At 39.7% G+C, this 17,904-nt stretch overlaps 1 protein-coding gene across 2 annotated transcripts in view; it reads right to left on the reverse strand.

The window, feature by feature from the left end:
* Positions 1–7,924, reverse strand: part of TRPC6 (transient receptor potential cation channel subfamily C member 6) — a 98,883-nt gene extending 90,959 nt beyond the window's left edge. For both annotated transcript variants that reach the window (XM_082780109.1, XM_082780110.1), the window contains exon 1: positions 7,623–7,924. In XM_082780109.1, the coding sequence (XP_082636235.1) occupies positions 7,623–7,765 (143 nt within the window). In that variant the 5' untranslated portion in view covers positions 7,766–7,924. The remainder of the gene's footprint in view (positions 1–7,622) is intronic.
* Positions 7,925–17,904: the final 9,980 nt, after the last annotated feature.

Raw genomic sequence — 17,904 nt, forward strand, 5'->3', positions numbered from 1 at the left:
ATTAGCAGAGATTAATCAAAGTCTGATTAGGAAAGTATGGGATGTCCCATGCAGCCCAGAGATTACCACTTGCTGTGTGCACGAACATCAGCAAACCACAACAAAGCAAGATGTAAACCTGTTTGAGTAGTTATTTCTGCAGGTGGTCAGCAGGAGCTGCTGCTGCTCACTTACAACTAAAGTAAAATTGTAATGTGAAGCTGCTAAACATCCAGGCTATCTAGCAAAACTCCCACTACTTTCAATGAGAGGATTTAACTTAATTGAGTATGTGATGCCATTTTTAAGAGATGCACTCTTTCATTCAAAATTTGGTAACAAAACAGCAGACAAGATTCATTGAAATTTACCAGTCTGAATATCCTCTAAAACTGTCAGCACTGCATCACCAAACCTCGTGATCTGTATTCCATTTTGCTTGTTTGTTTTTCAATCTAACTTGCATCCACCACCATCTTGTGGTTCAGCATCTTTCCTTCTACCTGCATGGGAAGACCTCACATACCAAATAATTAAAAAGAACCTCAGTTCTTTAATCATTTCACTAAGGTAAATACTGACATCAAAACCAGTACTTATTCCATTTCTAAGGCAAAAACAAATAACTCCAGTCACATTCTTCTGAGCTGGCAATGGGCAAGCTCAGGTTGGTTTTGTTCTTAATTAATGATGTATTAATGTTAACAGCAGTATGACTAAGGGCATGACTGAAGGCATGTTTGAGCGATGAGGCACATCTACTTCTCAGTAATTCACAACTACTATTATTATTACTATTTGTCATTTTTATTTCATCACTACAATTTCACTTTAAAAGAAAGTAGACCATCCACAGCAAAGGCTTGACCCTCCAAACCCACATCCACTACACTTCCATTTTTAAATTAGTTTTTTGGCTTTTGTTTTTTAGCAAAAGGAAATAACATCCAATTGCTGCAGAAAGCAAGCCATGCACACCTCCCACATAACCTGAAGAACGCCCCCAAGATGACAATTCTTGATGTGCAGTTCCTCTACACTGTTCCACTTACTTGTGTTTTTTGTAGCCAAGCTCCCATCTCATTCCTATTTTTTTGTTATTTACAAATGTCTACTTATACTTATTATGTTGGTGAGATAATAAATGTGTGCTGTCAATTGTTCTCGTGCTATGGAAAGGTGAAGTTGTGTAGAAACAGATATAGAAAATAAACCCGGACTTTAATTAGTCATCTTCCCTTTATATTCCACAATTTATCTATTTTGCTGAAGATAATGTATTTGATTATGTATTTAAATTGTCAGTGCTAAACAAACAACCATTCCACTGCAAGATTAAAATGTTAATCCATTCCAGAGAAAACTGTATATAATTTAATTATCACTAAGCTTTCTGTCCACATTTAACTATCAAAACTTACATTTAAATGCATCTTATCAACCAAATCCTTTAAGCTCTCTGTTGAGCAGATTCCATGTGCGTATCTACACTCACAAGTATGTGTACACATGTGCAAACGTATATATAAAACTATTGTTATGCACTTTCAAATTGTAGCCCTTTGCTAAGCCATTGCCTTGCACAGTTTGATGTAAGAAACCAAGCAGAATTTTATGAATATAGTTTAACTGCCAAAATTTTCTTTTCACCATGTTTGCTGAGTTCAAATGCCTAAACATAGCCTGATGAGGTAGACCCATCATGCCAATTCATTGTTACTTGGGGATATTGACATTTTGTGGGAATTCTTCAAGTAGCCAGTTATTATAACCTACAGCTTCCACAGTGGCAAATGCTGTTGGGAGGGTGTTTGACAAAGAGCACGCTTGTTATTAACATTTGCAATGAAAAGTATGCTGTACATATCCCACGCATTTCTTTATCGCTACTCCACCTTCACCATGCAAATCCAACAAATGACTTGGATTTAAATGGAAAGCTTCCAGTATTATAAAATTAGGTCCCACAGTGAGGTAACTTATTTTTTTCAGTAACTGCATCTGAGTGACCTGCAGATCTACCTTTTTTCTTAAGAATGGGTATGAATAAGCCCTCAGAAATATTGCTACAGGTCAAGCAAAATGGATTATATAGTTTTACCACATGGCATTGCTCAAGTAATGCAGCTGACCAAAGGAAGCTTCCTGCTACATTATTGAACATATGCAGTGAATACACAAGAGCCTAGCAACTAAAACCAACAAATCATGTAAGTCTTCACCAAAAAATGAATGTCTGTAGCTCAGCTTACCTTTGAGAGGTAATTTTCTGGTCTTGTACCGGTTTCAGCATAAGCCTACTGTATTTCTAGCAACTTCAAAGCACAAAACTATCCAGTAGGAAACCTCACCTGTGGAATAGAGTCTGCTCTGGGGACATACTGGAAGGGAGCATTCTGAAGACTACCAGACCTTTTTGAAGACCACCTATCCCTGGCCAGCTTAACTTTGTGTGGTTAAGCTACAGCAGTACTCACTAGCAACAGAACTCAGCTATCCACAGTAGGTCCACTCCACTGGTTTTTAAAAGAAACTTTTACTGAATGTCCTAACCCCAATAAGCATGATTCTGGTTTCTTTTTTCTTTATTTCTGATGAGACATAAAAATTCTGATGAGACGGGAAACATTAGAACACAGTAATATCAAATAAACACATTTCCTTTTGATTCAAAGGAAGTATTTGTTATTCTTCACTCAGACCAAAAAAAAAAAGCACATAAAAAAAAAAAAAAAGATCTTAACATCAAGCATACCTCTAGTTCAAAGTGAAGCATTCCTTATAGATACTTGTACAAAATAAAGAGGGAACTAAAAGCTGTTTTGCCAGGGACTTGGTCATAATGGTGATGTTTTTTTAACCAAGACTTTGAGGATTAAATTTAGTCACCCAGAATATGAGAAATTCAGGCATGATTTTTCTCCTCTGCACTGTTGGAACTAGATCCATTAGTCCCAATTCACAGGGAAGTGTTCTATCCACCACACTATAAAAGGAAACAACCTCTCTTTCCTTGTACTAATTCTTCCACCTTTCTGTTGTCAACAAAACCACTGCAAGAGATTTTTCAGATGATACAGCATCTCAGCAGAGACTAGCAATCTGAAGCACAGCTGCCACGTTGCACATTACTCCCTGAAGAGATTACGTCTAATGAAGAGTCTAGGAGATAATTTTACAGGTCATTTCAAGCAAGATAGTTCAGGATGCAGATAAAAATGATGTTATGCCAACAGCAGAAACGGTTATATTAGAGACAGGAAAGAAATTATTAAGTATATTATTTAACAGTGAAAGTGGCTTAAAACATGTATTGGATTTGTTAATGCTGAGAACCGCTTGATCTAACAACCACAGAAGCCGAGGAATAATCTGCGCCTCAAGGCAGTTATGCACATCAGAACCTTTTTCTTTCACATTTTCATCTGATAATTTGTGTGCCTCATTTACTTTACAACTGATATTTTAATGCATAATTGTCTGTCCTTTCTGACACATATAAGAAAATATATTTCTTTTTCACAATGCAAAATATTTCAAAGCATAAATAAGCAATATAAGCAGATGTCTGACTGAATTAGTGCATTCTGATTATCTCCATATGCTCACAATATATTCTCCAATAACATGTTTTCAGCAGGGAAGTTTATACAGGGACTATCACTTTCAAATTCCACTACGAAATAGTGCTCACGTTTGGGGTTAGACCTTAAAATGCACTTTCCATCTTCTTTTAAACTACACACTAGGGGTTCTATGCCAGTGAAATACTTGCAAAAGAGGAAAAGTTTCTTCTGACTTATGTGTGGCAATGGAATTTTTTGGTACATTAGAGGCCAGACTTGATAACTAGATGGAAGAAGATTACTAGAAAGAGTGTTTACTTACGTAACATTTCTAAAACACAATTATTAAATTCTTAAGAAAGTAACCCTATCTTTTGGAAACCATATAATTACAAATTCTGCAAATTGCCTGAAGTGTGTTTCCCTAACAGAGGTTCTGAAAAGCAAGGTATTTCAGCACAAGTTCCCATTAGAACTTTTTGTACAGCACTGAAAATAAAAGATTATTTTATACACATACAAAAAAAAAAAAAAGGCTGTGACCCTGTCTGGCATGGTTACTGAGCCCAGGCTGTCTTGTGTACAAGGAAGGTAACAGCTATCTCAGAGACAGTACTGTTCAGAGTAGTACTAAGAGTAGTACTGCTCATTCAGTACATTGTAATGAAACTCAGATAAAACCTCAAATATGTGAGTAATTCTGTCAGATCTCTCACTACTCACAGAGTCAGTTAGCACTGACAGGTCAATATTTCAAATTTTTGTCCAGTCTACAGGTAATTTAGTACTTAAATATTAAATAATTATTTAATTATATATATACATACATATATGAAAGCATTTTTTCTGTCTCAGCCTAGATGTACCTGAGAACAATACCATCAGTGCTGTTGAACTCATTGACACAAATTCAAGACAGTTGGTTTGGCAATTATTCCTATTTTAATATAACTGCACGGTTTACCATTAATGAATCATCTAAAAAATCACCTCAAAGGAAAAAAAAAAAAAAAAAAGGCAACCTCAGTATTTTATTAAATTGACAATAATTTGCTCTTACAAAGGGACTGTATATGAAGGCTCAGGAGTAACACTACTGAACTGAAGTAGAAGTGGTTGATGGATTAGGTCTTTAGCTGCAAATACAAGAAACGGGTCTCTTAGACAAGATATTTTAGAATCCAGCCACTACGCTACTTCAAGGCAATCACAAAGAGACACATGAAAAACGTGTTCTAGAAACAACACAGGCAGTGACATCAGCACTAAATGACCACTCGAAGAAAACCATTCCTTGGTATCAGCCCACATGTCAAATGACAGTCTTTCCAAGCCACCATTATTAAGTGTGCTTCCCCCTCACAATGTTGAAAATGATGTACAGGGCAGATCTTTTGGACCTCAGCTGTACTCTGCATCCCTGTTCTGCATTAATCACCATCACACAAGATGTTCTTGGGGCATTTTTGCCTGTGCAAATGATGCACATCATTTTCCAGTTAGTTTGACAAAAATAACCTTAGCGACTGGATGCACCAGGAAATACTATAAGTGACACACAAGTAGTTTTAGTAAAAATATTTTAAAATACACGCTGATGTAATCTGGAGGGTTATTTTATTGTGTTTGCATTGAAACATAGACATACTATTCAGTTTCATGGGACATACAGCTCTTCCTCAATAGACAGGCCCACAGACCCCTCAGTTTAGATTCCTAATCCAATGGCCACCAATGATTCCTCCATGGGCTTTCACAGAAGAATATGACACCTTACAGCATGACCAGCTCCCTAAGCTGCCACTTTGCTGGAGAAGAAGCTGAAGAATAAACATCGATAGCACACATATGGACAGACTTGATGAGACATGCATGCTGAGCCCAAGTAGATTTCATGGCAAACAAACCACTGATTTCACTTAATTTATCTCTCTGGGTAATGCAGGCCCTTCATCAACACTATCTTCATGATCTCCAGAGACCTTATGATTGTACTGATACAAAGTAAGATTCAGATAATACTCTCCACTGTAACATCATGAAATACTGGTCATTTGAAGATTTCAAAAGAAAGCAGAAAAAAGTGTTCTTAACACATGCAGATTACAAAGGTTATAAATCATATATCCCAAACACCAGCACTGTGGTCTTGTTCTTGGCCATATGAAGGCCACTGGTAAAACTATTGGCTTCCAGCTCAAGAGACAGCACAAAAGGTATGTAAAATATGATGCAAGTGGACTTTAGGCAGTAAAATTCAAAACCTGTACTTAGGACATCACCTCTTCCTGGAGGAGCCTGTGCTCACTGCGTTCATCCTTACCAGATTAGTTAGAGTTTGTAAGTGGTTCTGTGCAGGCAATGTCTACAAGGTGCACATAAAGTGGCTCCTTAGAAGAAGATGAGAAGCCCCATACAAACTTTCCCATGCCTAATGTGCATCAAAAAATAAGCACAGCAACAACAAAGTCCCCTAGAGCACCTTTTTTAGTAGCAACTATATAAAAAATGAGAATGGGCACATTTCTCATGTTCACATCTGCCACTCAGATCAGGTAGCATCTGTCTGTTCTCAAAGACTGATAGAAACAACTTCCACAGGGAGAGGCTCCCATACAGCAGAATCAGCCATCTAAGACCTTGATGTGACACAACTTGAGATAAAATCCTGCATTTAGTGCTACCCAAGCTCTATAAAGCAACCTAATTAGTATGTAGGCTTTCCTCAAAGCCTTTCTGAGATGATGAGACATGATCTCCACACTTGTGTGCTGGACCAAGAGCTGCTAACACAGGCTTATACTGCTGAAGGGAAAACATTAGCATCCCACAGCTCTCGAAGATCTTATTTTAAGATACTGTTTAAATCACTTAAGCAAGGTATATCCTCTTGCAGCTGGACAACCATTCTGAATGAGTCCACAGCAAAGAAACGCAACAATTGACATATTAGTTCAGAGCTGAAGTCCACCTAGCCAGAAGCAGTCCCTGCACTACTCATCATTAGATTTTGCTCAGGAAATCATTCACTAGACAGATACATTCATTCATATTGACACGGGGATTAAGTCCAGTGTAGAATAATGTATGCTCCTATAGCTACATGATCATACTGAACTAGTAACTACTCTACAGCAAAAAACACTTAGGAAGAGCAATATAGTTGTGATTTCTGAAAACTCTGTTCTTCACTGAGCATATAAATAATCAAACACTGTGAGTATTACCATTTTTCTTGCAATTATTTATTTTCTACATCCAGGTAGATGACAAATGGCTGGTAAGTTCCTCATAGATGAAACCAAAAAAACTAGAAGAGGTACACAACTGGAGTTCATCAGTTAAGCAGTCAATCCAATTTGTGTAAAAGAAAGTACGGAGCTTTCAGTAATCACCTGGGATTTTCAGACTCATCTCACATTGCTTAATACCCATTTTCCTCCTCTGTGGGACAACTTCTCCTCAGAAGCACTAACAAGTGATAATTATGGGACTCATGCTGACAGCACAGAACCAGGGAGAAAGTGTAAACAGAGAGCGTTAATTGACCTGGTTTTTAAAAACTGCGGCTCCCGGAACCTTTGTCGTTTATGTTTCATTTAGTTTTCATGGCATATGTCCTTCCACCCTACTTCAAACGACACGAGCTACTCAGCAAAACTTGGACAATCAAAGTACAGCGGGCTACGCGCCTCTGAATGAACGCAGCTAGGGAAGGACCGCGGCTGTACGAACACGACCGCGACGTGCGCTCACTCTGCGAGTTAATATTTCCGTAACTACGTTGAACCCACCAGACACAGCATTAATTTTAACGAGGAACGACGCGGGCTCGGCAGCAAACGGCAGCAAACGGCAGCCCTCCTCCTCATCATCATCCTCCTCCTACTCCTACTCCTCCTCAGGGCGCTGGGGTCCCTCTCCCAACAGAGCGGGCACTGGAGGGGCTGCGGCCGGTCGGAGGGGCGCTCGCCGCGGCTGTTTCTTCGCCTTTTAAAAGCAAAGAAGCTGCCCTGCAGGGGGGAGAGGATGGAAAGCGGCCCCAGCCCGCCCGCCGCAGCCCGCCCCGGCACTCACAGCGGGTAGAAGGCGTAGGGCGGCAGGGCGCTGTCCTCGCCCGGCTCCGCGTCCAGCAGCAGGTAGTCCTGGCTGTCGTTCCGCCGGGCGCCGGTCCCCGGCGAGCCGCCCTTCCTCGGGGCGTAAGGCTGAGCCTGGCTCATGGCGTCCCGCGGCGAGACGGGGTCGTCGACGTCGCCGAGCCCGCCCGGGTCACCCGGCTCCCTCAGGGCGCCGCCGGAGCAGCGCGGAGAGCCCCGCTCGGCGCCGCCCTGCCCGCCCCGCCGCACCGCGGCGGCCGCCTCTCGGCGTGCCGGGCCCCCGGCGGGAGAGAAGGAGGGAGGGAAGGAGGGATGGAGGGAGGGATGGAGGGAGGGATGGAGCCGGCTGGGAGGCGAGAGGCAGCAAAGTTGGAGCGCGGCAGGGGCGGGAGGTGGGAGGGCGGAGGGCGCCGCTCGCCTCCCCTCAGGGGCCGCGGCGTCTCCCGGCCCCGCCGCCAGCCCACCCGCGGCTCTCCTCGGACCCCGGCTCCTCTCACACCCCCTACTCCCCCGAGGGGGCTGCCCGGCCTGTGTGGGGACAGATTTTGGATTTCAGGGCTTGGCCTTCTGAAGAGGTCGCTCCAAAATACTCTCCCCACCCCCCAAAACCAAGGGTTTGTACCCCAAGGGGGAGATATGCTCACCTTCAGCCGCTTTTTACATACGACGTGTCCCACGGGTATCTGAGCAAAATCGCACTGACGGCTGTTCCCCTGGAAATTTATCGGGACTGCAAACACACAGGGACTTGTTAGCTCAGGCTTTCACGGGGCTGGAACTTCTTGTTTTCTTTTAACTTGGAAATACGGTGTTTGTGGTGCTTGTGTCCCATTATAAACACCTCACCAGTTTCAAACAGAACTTGTTTTTGTCACCTCCAATAACTTCAGATAACAGCAGGGGCAAAATATGGCCATTCTTAGCCTAATAATAATAATAATAATAATAACAAATGTTCTGGTTATAACACTTTAGCAAAACTCATTGCAAAACTCATTCCACTTGTATGTATCCTGTTTCAGTTGTAACATTGTCTTTTAGTGGTGGTGTTATTTTACTAATAAAAATCGTAATAGCTTAAACACATAAACTTTTGGTGATGTTATTTTACTAATACAAATCATATTAGCTTAAATATACTAAACACAAACTTTTCTGAAAAAAAATGTATTGAAGAAATAGCATCTGATATTTAGTCACCTTTCACATTATGTAACATTATAATAGGCTTACTATGTCACACAGTAATGTTTATAACTAAATGTTGTAAAGGTACAAGTAAAATGAACATCTTTGAATAAAATCTCTCCCTCATCCCTAACCATGCTCTCATCTCAAAACCATTGCTAGTATTTGTATAGTATATGTCCCTATCTCCTCGAGCACACACACCTTCACCGACTAGTGGTCATCTGAGCAGCTAGCCAGGCAACTAACCCCACACAATCCTGTACAAGATATACATGTATGTGCTGGCTGACACAGCCCATGCTGCCTGCTGCTCTTTGCCAAGTCTTAGTTTTGATGACTCCCTGAGCCACTGACTCATCTCACCTACTGAAGTGCAAGAGGAGGAGATGCACAGGGAGATCCAGAGCTCACTGAAGTTGCAATATTTTGTCCATGGTAATGACCAGGCTCTGAAATACCCACAGTTAAAGGCAATTCCACAGTTGCTCTAAGTTTCTGAAGTTTCTTTTGGTCTCATAGGTACTGCTCTTAAACTCTAATGGGCTCTACAAGCCTTCCTTTCTTTGATAAACTTTTTTTTTTTTTTTTTTCTGGTTAAGAATATTTTAAGTAGGAGATTTAGTAGCAATGCTCTCATGTGTATTTTATAGTTCTCATACTAATTCTTGTTTCATATGACTATAAAAAGAGATACAGAGCTATGGGCATGCTCTGCATTTGAGAAATATGCTGTTGATAATATTTCACATTTTTACTGTAGGAAAATTGTTGGCCAGTAACTGAGTACTTTGTGATGGGAAGATTCTCATATGTTCCACTGCTCTTGTTCATGGAAGTTTTATTTCCCCTTTCCTGCTCTCTCATAAAGTGTTTTTCCTAGGTCTTTTTTGTAAATTCCCAAAATACCAATACAGATATTTTTACAGATATTTTTTATTTCAACTGCTCTGTTTGATACTAGATTGGTGTCTCAAACCAGATCTATGTTTATTTTTTTTTTTTTTTTTTTATCACTGTTCTTCCTTGCACAACCTCTGTTTCCTTCTTCCTCAAACTTTATACAATCCTATTTTTCTGGTAGGTTATCAGAACCTGTGATTTGAGAGCCTGCTCATACCTTTCTCTGTTTTCTTCTGCTGCTTCCTTCAAAGATCTGCTTACTGATGTTTGCCCCTAGGATTAATGCCCATTTTCACCATGATACTTTTACATCTCTCTCAGCTTTCAGCTCACATTTTCTCAGCTGTTTCCTTGATCCAAAGCCTTCATTGGTCTTCATTCACATTTCAGCCTTGTAAGCACTTATCACCCCAAGCACTCTTATATTTTAATCTATCCCAAATCTTCCAGAAATTCTGAAGACACACTCATGAATCACAGCAATGTCTCTTATGGTTTCTTTCAGATCATACCACCTTCATGGTACTGATGAAAAGTGAAAGAAAACAATAAGGTGCTTTTATTCATGCACACCGCAGAGCTGACAAGCCATGAGAATATCAAACAACTTCAGCAGGGAAGCCTACACCAACATCTTTTGTGCTGCTTACTGACAGTCAACCAGCATACATCTTCTGATGTCAGTGGGTTTTACAAAAGACCCAAAATGATGGAAACCCTGGCCAAAGGTGACATTTCCTATTGTACTTATGGTCCTTTGGATGCCTTTGTGTCTGAACAGTTCGGGATATAGAAGGACTGAACTTGAATCTATCCCCATGTTTGAGTCTAGGGTTGATGAGCCATTCTGCAAGTATCTGGAAGCTTATGAGGTTACAGAGAATTATTCTTGATGGCAAGATGCTGGGATGAAGAAGCAAAAAAACGGTTCTTTCCTGCAGTGAAAGAGAAGAAAAGAGATTCCTATCAGAAAGTATGATTTTAACTGTTCATTACACTTGAAGGTCTTTCCAACAACACAATCTTATTTATACATTATTCTGTCTTTGCTAATGACTTGGTGTTTCTGTTGCAAAGATAAACAACATATGATATATTTTAAAAAATGCCCATTATTTATGTTTATGCAGTGTTTTGTAAGACATTTAAACTGCAAATTGAATTACAATGAAATTGCTGTACGTGTTCTAGAAAAAGTTATCATATCCTCACTGCAGTCCTTCTGATCCAGACGTATATTTTAAATCAGACTGAATACAGAACTAGGCAGAAGATCTGTTTGTTCTGAATCATTACCCGACTTGTACACATATTAACTTTTTGTTCCTTTGAAATAAAAAATCTGTAACCTTGAGTAATGATACACACACACACACACACAAAAAGTATTTCTTCACTTAACTATGTTCATCTTTTTTATTACATAATCTGAAAATAATCTGTCTCCCTGGATAAAAAGCAGTGATGTGTTTAGTGTGAAATGGAAGAGTTAGTTTAGAGCTGGCTTAATTGTTTTTATTACAGATAGCACATTACAAACTATTCCATCATCATTCACTCAATAAAGTATAGTGACAGATATTTTGCTCAGAAAGATGAAAAACAGAAACTGAAAGCTCCTGTTCTCTATACAGGGAGAGGATGAGAGACGGAGTGAACCCACATGACAAGTGACAGGCACATTGCTTAAAAGCACTACTGGAAGTCACTTGGGTACCATGGCAATGAAAGCTGCTAAAGAACCTACGTGGAACACAACAACACCATGATTCAGCCTCACTAAAAAAAAAATCATACAAAGGTTATCTCCATACAGCAAAATATAGGTGCAACTCTATTTTTCCCTTGCAGACTAATATAAACCTATTTGGGAACAAAAGGAAGTGACACCAACCTGTACTTGTAACCAGGAAATTTTAAAGGATTCATAGAATGATGCATGGATGCTTAAGTTTAACCAAATTCTTATGTGAGCTTAGATTGTACTAACAGAGGTAGTCCAGCATGCACCACAGTCATAGTTTCCTGGCTCTTTCTGTTCTGAACAGGGAATACTATCAAAGATACACTTGTATAAACAGGAAAGGAACAATTCAGTGAAATGGTGCCATGGCTAAGCAGTGTTACTCCTGTGGGTGAGAGCATCTTCTGGAAAAAAAATAGGAGTATGCTCAACAGCAAAGGAACACTGGATTGTTTGAGGTGTGAAAGATGTGTAAGCTGCCTGCTGGAGTTCCTTCCTGTTGCACAACATAGGACTCAAGATTTGCTTTTAAAAGGCCAGGAAACCCACCCATTGCTACTCAGTAGTTTTGTTCACTCTATGAAAACAAAACAAAATAAAGCAAAAGAAACAAACAAAAAAATATTTTCAACTTCTAATTCTTATCACAGTTCATCTCTGCCTTTGTCTAAATGTGGGTGAGGACAGAATCTAGTGCCATGAAGAAATCTTCTCTATCTCTAAAAATCTTCCCTAGCATTGTCACTTCTGTACTCCTTCTCTTCCCACTGAATGCTGCATGGATACATTTTTGAAACCGAAGTGCAGTTGATTTATTTACAAATTATAATCACTTAGAAATGGCAGCTTGGCCTTTTTCCTGCAAGGAGATCTCAGAGAGGAGGTAGGCTCAGATGGCTAGCAGCTATTGTCACCCAAATGAGAGCACCAGCATTGGATCACAGAAGAGTAAAAGAATGTTTCAAAAGCTGTCCAAAATGCCGTGCCAAAGGAGACTCTGGGGTGTTCAGGGACAGGAGATACTGAGGAACTGTAAGAGAGAGGGGCGAGAAGTGAGGTCTGGAATGAGAAGGAAATAATTTACTAAGGATGTGTTCCTACCTGTACAATTATACTGAGGACTCTAGTGTGAGTGGAACAGAGATTCCTAGGAGCATCCTTATCTGCCAGGGGACTGCCAGGGATGCTCCCACCTCCCTCACATACACATGTACTTACAGGATCAGATACACATGACTTACAGGATCCCACTCAGACATTATCCTATTTTTTTTCTGTCAAAAAATACAGTTCTTCTCAAATCATTTTCACATAAGGTCTGTCATGCTACATTTGCCTCAATTTACATGGTGTAATTAATTGTTGTCAATTAGTTTTAAAAATTTGAAACATGCACTAACGCCCACCTATACTGTATCTACATTATAAAAGTCAATGCAAGTGAAATATTGTCATTAAATCCACTGCAGTTTTATTACACATAATTCTGTGGGTTTTGCATAAACACTGTGTTTCCAGCCTAGTAGTCTGAGGCATGCTGCTCAAAGACAAAGAACACTACAAGTCATCAAGCCCCTATTTCCATTACAGATAATAAGATACTCCTTCTGTATTTTAAGTGAGTAGGAGGATGTTTGAAGTCAAACCTAGATAGAATTAAGTGGAAAATATCTTGCTAGTTTCCAAGGAAGTAGAAAAGTATCAACCTTCCAAAAAGAATGTGTATGTAAAGGGATGTTGCTCAAGAGTTCATGTACACTATGAAAGGAAGAGTAATCTGACAAATTTACAGATGACACAAAACTGGAGGGAATGGCTGACTCACCAGAGGGCCATTCTGCCCTCCAGAGGGACCTTGACAAACTGGAGAGGTAGGTTGACAAAACTCTCATGAAGCTCAAGAAGTGCAGAGTCCTGCCCCTGGAGAGGAACAACCCCAGGCACCAGGACATAGTGGGGGCCAAGCTGGAAAGCAGCTCTGCAGAGAAGGCCCTGGGGGTCCTGGTGGACATTGTTGAACATGAGTCATCAATGTGCCCTTTCTGGTAAGAAGACTAATGGTACCATTGGCTGCTTTAGCCATCACTAACATGTCAATTATTTCTCTCTACACAGCATTGGTGAGGCTGCACCTGTAGTTCTGTGTTCGTCTCTGAGCCCCCCAGTACCAGAGAGACCTAGAGCTAATGGAGAAAACCCAGTGGAGGGCCACTAAGATGATGAAGGGACTGGAGCATCTCTCCTATGAGGAGAGGCTGAGAAAGCTGGGACTCTTCCACCTGGAGAAGAGGAGGCTCAGGGGTGATCTCATCGATGTCTATAAACACCTGAAGGGAGGGTGCAAAGAGGACAGAGCCAGGTTCTTGTCACTGGTTCCCAATGCTGGGGAAAGAGGCAATGGGCACAAACTGGAACACAGGAGATTCCCTCTGAGCACCAGGCAGCACTTCTACACTGGCAGAGTGACAAAGCCCTGGCACAAGCTGCTCAGAGATCTCCAAAAACCACCTGGACATGGTCCTGGGCAGCCTTCTCTGGGTGTCCCTGCTTGAGTTGGGGTTGGACCAGATGGACTCAGAAGTGCCTTCTTACCTCAGCCGTTCTGTGATGCTGTGAAATCAACAGGACATCATTATGAAATCAGTATAATTGAGATCAAAATCAGAGTTCTTCCTGTATCTACCTTCTGTCATTATGCACACAAAGAAATAAAATACTTTCAATTACTCTGTGTCCATTTAATGAAGAATATAACAGGTTTTCATTATCGGTTATATGTTCACTCAAGACACTATGTTAACTTCTGTGTGCTGCTCCAGCGGTTCAGAGCATCTTGATTTGTCATTTAATGTTATCATAGAACTTTAGAATGTGATATATTGAGTCCTTTTACATGAATACTTTACAGGATCAATATGTGGTACTCATCTTGGAGATCTGATGTCTAGCTCTACCAAGGATAAACAAGTAAAAGGCTAAACAAGTATCATAAATAGTGATTAATAAATTAGAGCTTTAACAAAAAGAAGTTCTTAAAAATTCAAAAACTATTATTAACATTTAACCTTGTCTGGCAAATAAATGTGCCTGTACAGAACAATTGTTTATCTTGACATAATCACATACTGTCATGAAAACGATGCAGTTCGCAACTATTGCAAGACTGTTTCCTTCTCTTTTAAATTTCAGTGATCTCTTTAAGTTGAAGTTGCAAAACTTCTAATAACAAGGAAAGAATGATAATTTTAATCAGGTGAATTCTAGAAGTCTTCCTCAGCCCTGTCAGTGTAGCAGTCAGGTTTAATTATATCACTTTAAGGGACAACACCAGTAGTTACTCTAGTTCTCAAACCAGTATCATACACAGGGATATTATTTTATGATTTTGGGAGAGGAGGCTCCCTGTTGTAAAAGTTATAAGTTATCTACCCAACATAATACTACCAATTTCCTGCCTCCTTTGAGAAGCAGGTAATGCATTATTCACTTTTTGTGTTTTTGATGGAAAATAGCAATAGAAGAGATTTGTTATAAACACAGACTAGCTGTGGAGTGGCTGCAGTATATGTCTCACTGCTATCTCAGCTTTACCATTTAGAGATTCTAACATAATGGGTATTAGTTTTGCAATGCTGTCGACAGGATGGAATCTATAATCTTTGATATCCCACTGATTTCATCCTGCAGTATTAAAAATAATAACTCAGAACACTTTATCTGTCAAGGATGTCTGTCTTTTCTTAGTTAACCACAAATGATGTCTTATTTATGTTTTCTCTGAATTGTGTATGTGCATTATGTTCCTTTATCGTAAATTAGTTTCTACTCTAAATCTCTTGTTAGCAGTTCTCTAAGAAAGAAAATAATCCCTTCTGAAATTCTATTCCATTTTGCAATTCTGTTTCTTTTGCTAGAAGAAGATTCTGTACTAGTCCTGGCTGCACCATCTTATCCAGTGACTTCAAGATTAGAGTAGAGTAGAGTAGAGTAGAGTAGAGTAGAGTAGAGTAGAGTAGAGTAGAGTAGAGTAGAAAGAGGGCTTTAAACCTTTAATTCTTTGAGGGGGTTCCACCCTCTAAAATATAAGATGCTGCGGTTTTGCTTTTGTTTTTATTTTTCCACTGTAATTCTAAGGTATGAGAGAATCAGTGTTACAGAGGAAACATGATGCAGTTTCAACTGACAACCTGTTGAGATTGCTTTTGCACTCAGAAGTGCCATTTTGTCTGTTGATACTATATATCTGCCAATTATCAAAGAATATCCCTTCAGACTCCTGCAAGTAGGCCTGCATTTCCTATATTGTCACTGGTTTGCAACTTTATCTTTCTGTGTTCTTGCTGCAGATGATTGGCCCAATTTATCTGGAAGTCAGGGAAAAGTGATTTAGGGAAAGAATGTTGTGTTGCGTGCAGGTTGGGTGTGCTACCTTAAACAGCTCCAGCTGAGGACCTGGAGGCTTTACTCCATTGTGAGATGCACCATCAGCCTTCCCATCAAGTGAGGTAATGTGTTGCTACTTCACATGCTGGAGAAGAACTTACTTGAAGATATAGACTTGAAGATTTTTTACTAAATAAAACTCAGTGCACTCAAATACATTCACCACAGGAGGGACAAACAATGAAGGGACATACATGTATAATACCTGTTCTTATGTGGTTTAGTTAGAAATGGCAGGAAGGAGCCCAATCAAATTCATATGGCAAAAATGAGCCATACTAGTTTAGTCATACTAAACTGAAAAATAAATACAAAGGGGCTTCAGAGCAATGGAAAAAGAATACTGGGAGAAATAATCATCAACTGATGCTGAAACACTGACATTATACAATACAAAGTTAAACAGATTAGTGACAGCACCTTCCCAACCCACTTCCACACAGTGTTTGTCAGCCACACTATTTTCACTTGTTCTTATTGCTTGCAAAATTCATATTTCCACATTTCTGTTTTTTTGTTGTTTTGGTTTGGTTTGGTTTGTTTGTTTGTTTTGTTGTGTTTTTTTTTTTTTTTTTTTGGATAGAATATAAAAAATGTTGTGATAATATTCTACATAATCACAATACCGTGAATATGGCAAAAACAAGGGGCTAATGTAGCAAGAAATAACAAATATCCAAAAATATATGAAAGGAAGAAAGTAATTTGCATATGAGCTCTGTAAGACCCAGCTATGAATAACTAAAGATATAATATCCAAGTGATGATTTTCTTATGTTCAATAATATGTACATCTGCTGTTTTAACTCATCTGTTTCTCACTGCCCATCTAAACCATTCTGGTTCAAATTGAGGAACATGGTTGTAATTCCTGATGGTGGGTATATGGGAAGGATGCTCAGCTATCATATGCTCACTTGCTCATTTTCTGAGTGACTAGTTGGTTCCTATACATTTTTGGCTTCCGTCATTTGCCATTCACATATTTCTAGATTAGCAAGGGTTTGTTTGCACAACTTTTGAAGGAAAAATATGTCTGTAATGACATCATTTACAAGTGGCCAAGATTGTTCAAGACAAAAAAATTACCATTCCTTATTTGTTCTCCTCTATTCATGAAGAGGCTTAAGCCAGCATTCTAGACAAAATCTAGTCTTTTATAACTACTTTCTGCTTACATGCATCCTCTATATGATATGTAACAGTTTGAGCTGTGATGGCATCTGCCAGGACATGCTTTGACAATCATTTCTACACATCAGTTCTTCAGTCTTCAATGAGCAGTCACTTTGTGTCCTGTCACTGGACAGGACAGTTAGGTGTTTGATTCAATTTTACCTGTAGTTTATGATTTATTTATTTATTTTGTTTTGTATGTGGTATCGATGTATGAATTACCAATTGTGATATGGACCACACAAGATTTACATGTTTTTCCTTTCCTTCAGTTTTGTCATAACATTTCTGTTCATGATCACTTGGGAAACTGATTGGTTACTGGAGTAATTAACCAGAGAAAGCAGGGTCATATTCACCTCATTTACTCTTAAAGTGGTGGGCTAGCTTGCTAAAACCCAGACAAATACAATCTCTGGAATATGAGAAGTTAAATCATTAGATGCTACTGCTCTGTTCTATGCAAGTGTTGAAGTGTTGCAGTATTGGTTTGGGGAAAAAAGTGGTATGACTTCAGGACAGAAACTGTGCAGTTTCTGTAGTTTGTTTGTTTGGAGTCATAACGGCAGTGCAGAATATTTCCCTACTCCCAGAATGACAGATCTGGCAATTAGTACACCTCTGGGAGGGAAACTCATATGCCTTACTCCATGAACACCAGCCTCACTGTTTTGGGCATCCCTGCGACAGCATAAGGGGTAGCAAATGGGCACTGTAGGACTGCCAGATGGCTAACGCTCAGTCTTTATAGTCAGAGAACATTGCTATCCTGATAGCTGAGTTTTTAGTCAAATGCATTAATGCCAAT

This window comes from Aythya marila, assembly GCF_965140915.1.
Source record: "Aythya marila genome assembly, chromosome: 1".
In the NCBI taxonomy this organism is placed as follows: Eukaryota; Metazoa; Chordata; class Aves; order Anseriformes; family Anatidae; genus Aythya; species Aythya marila.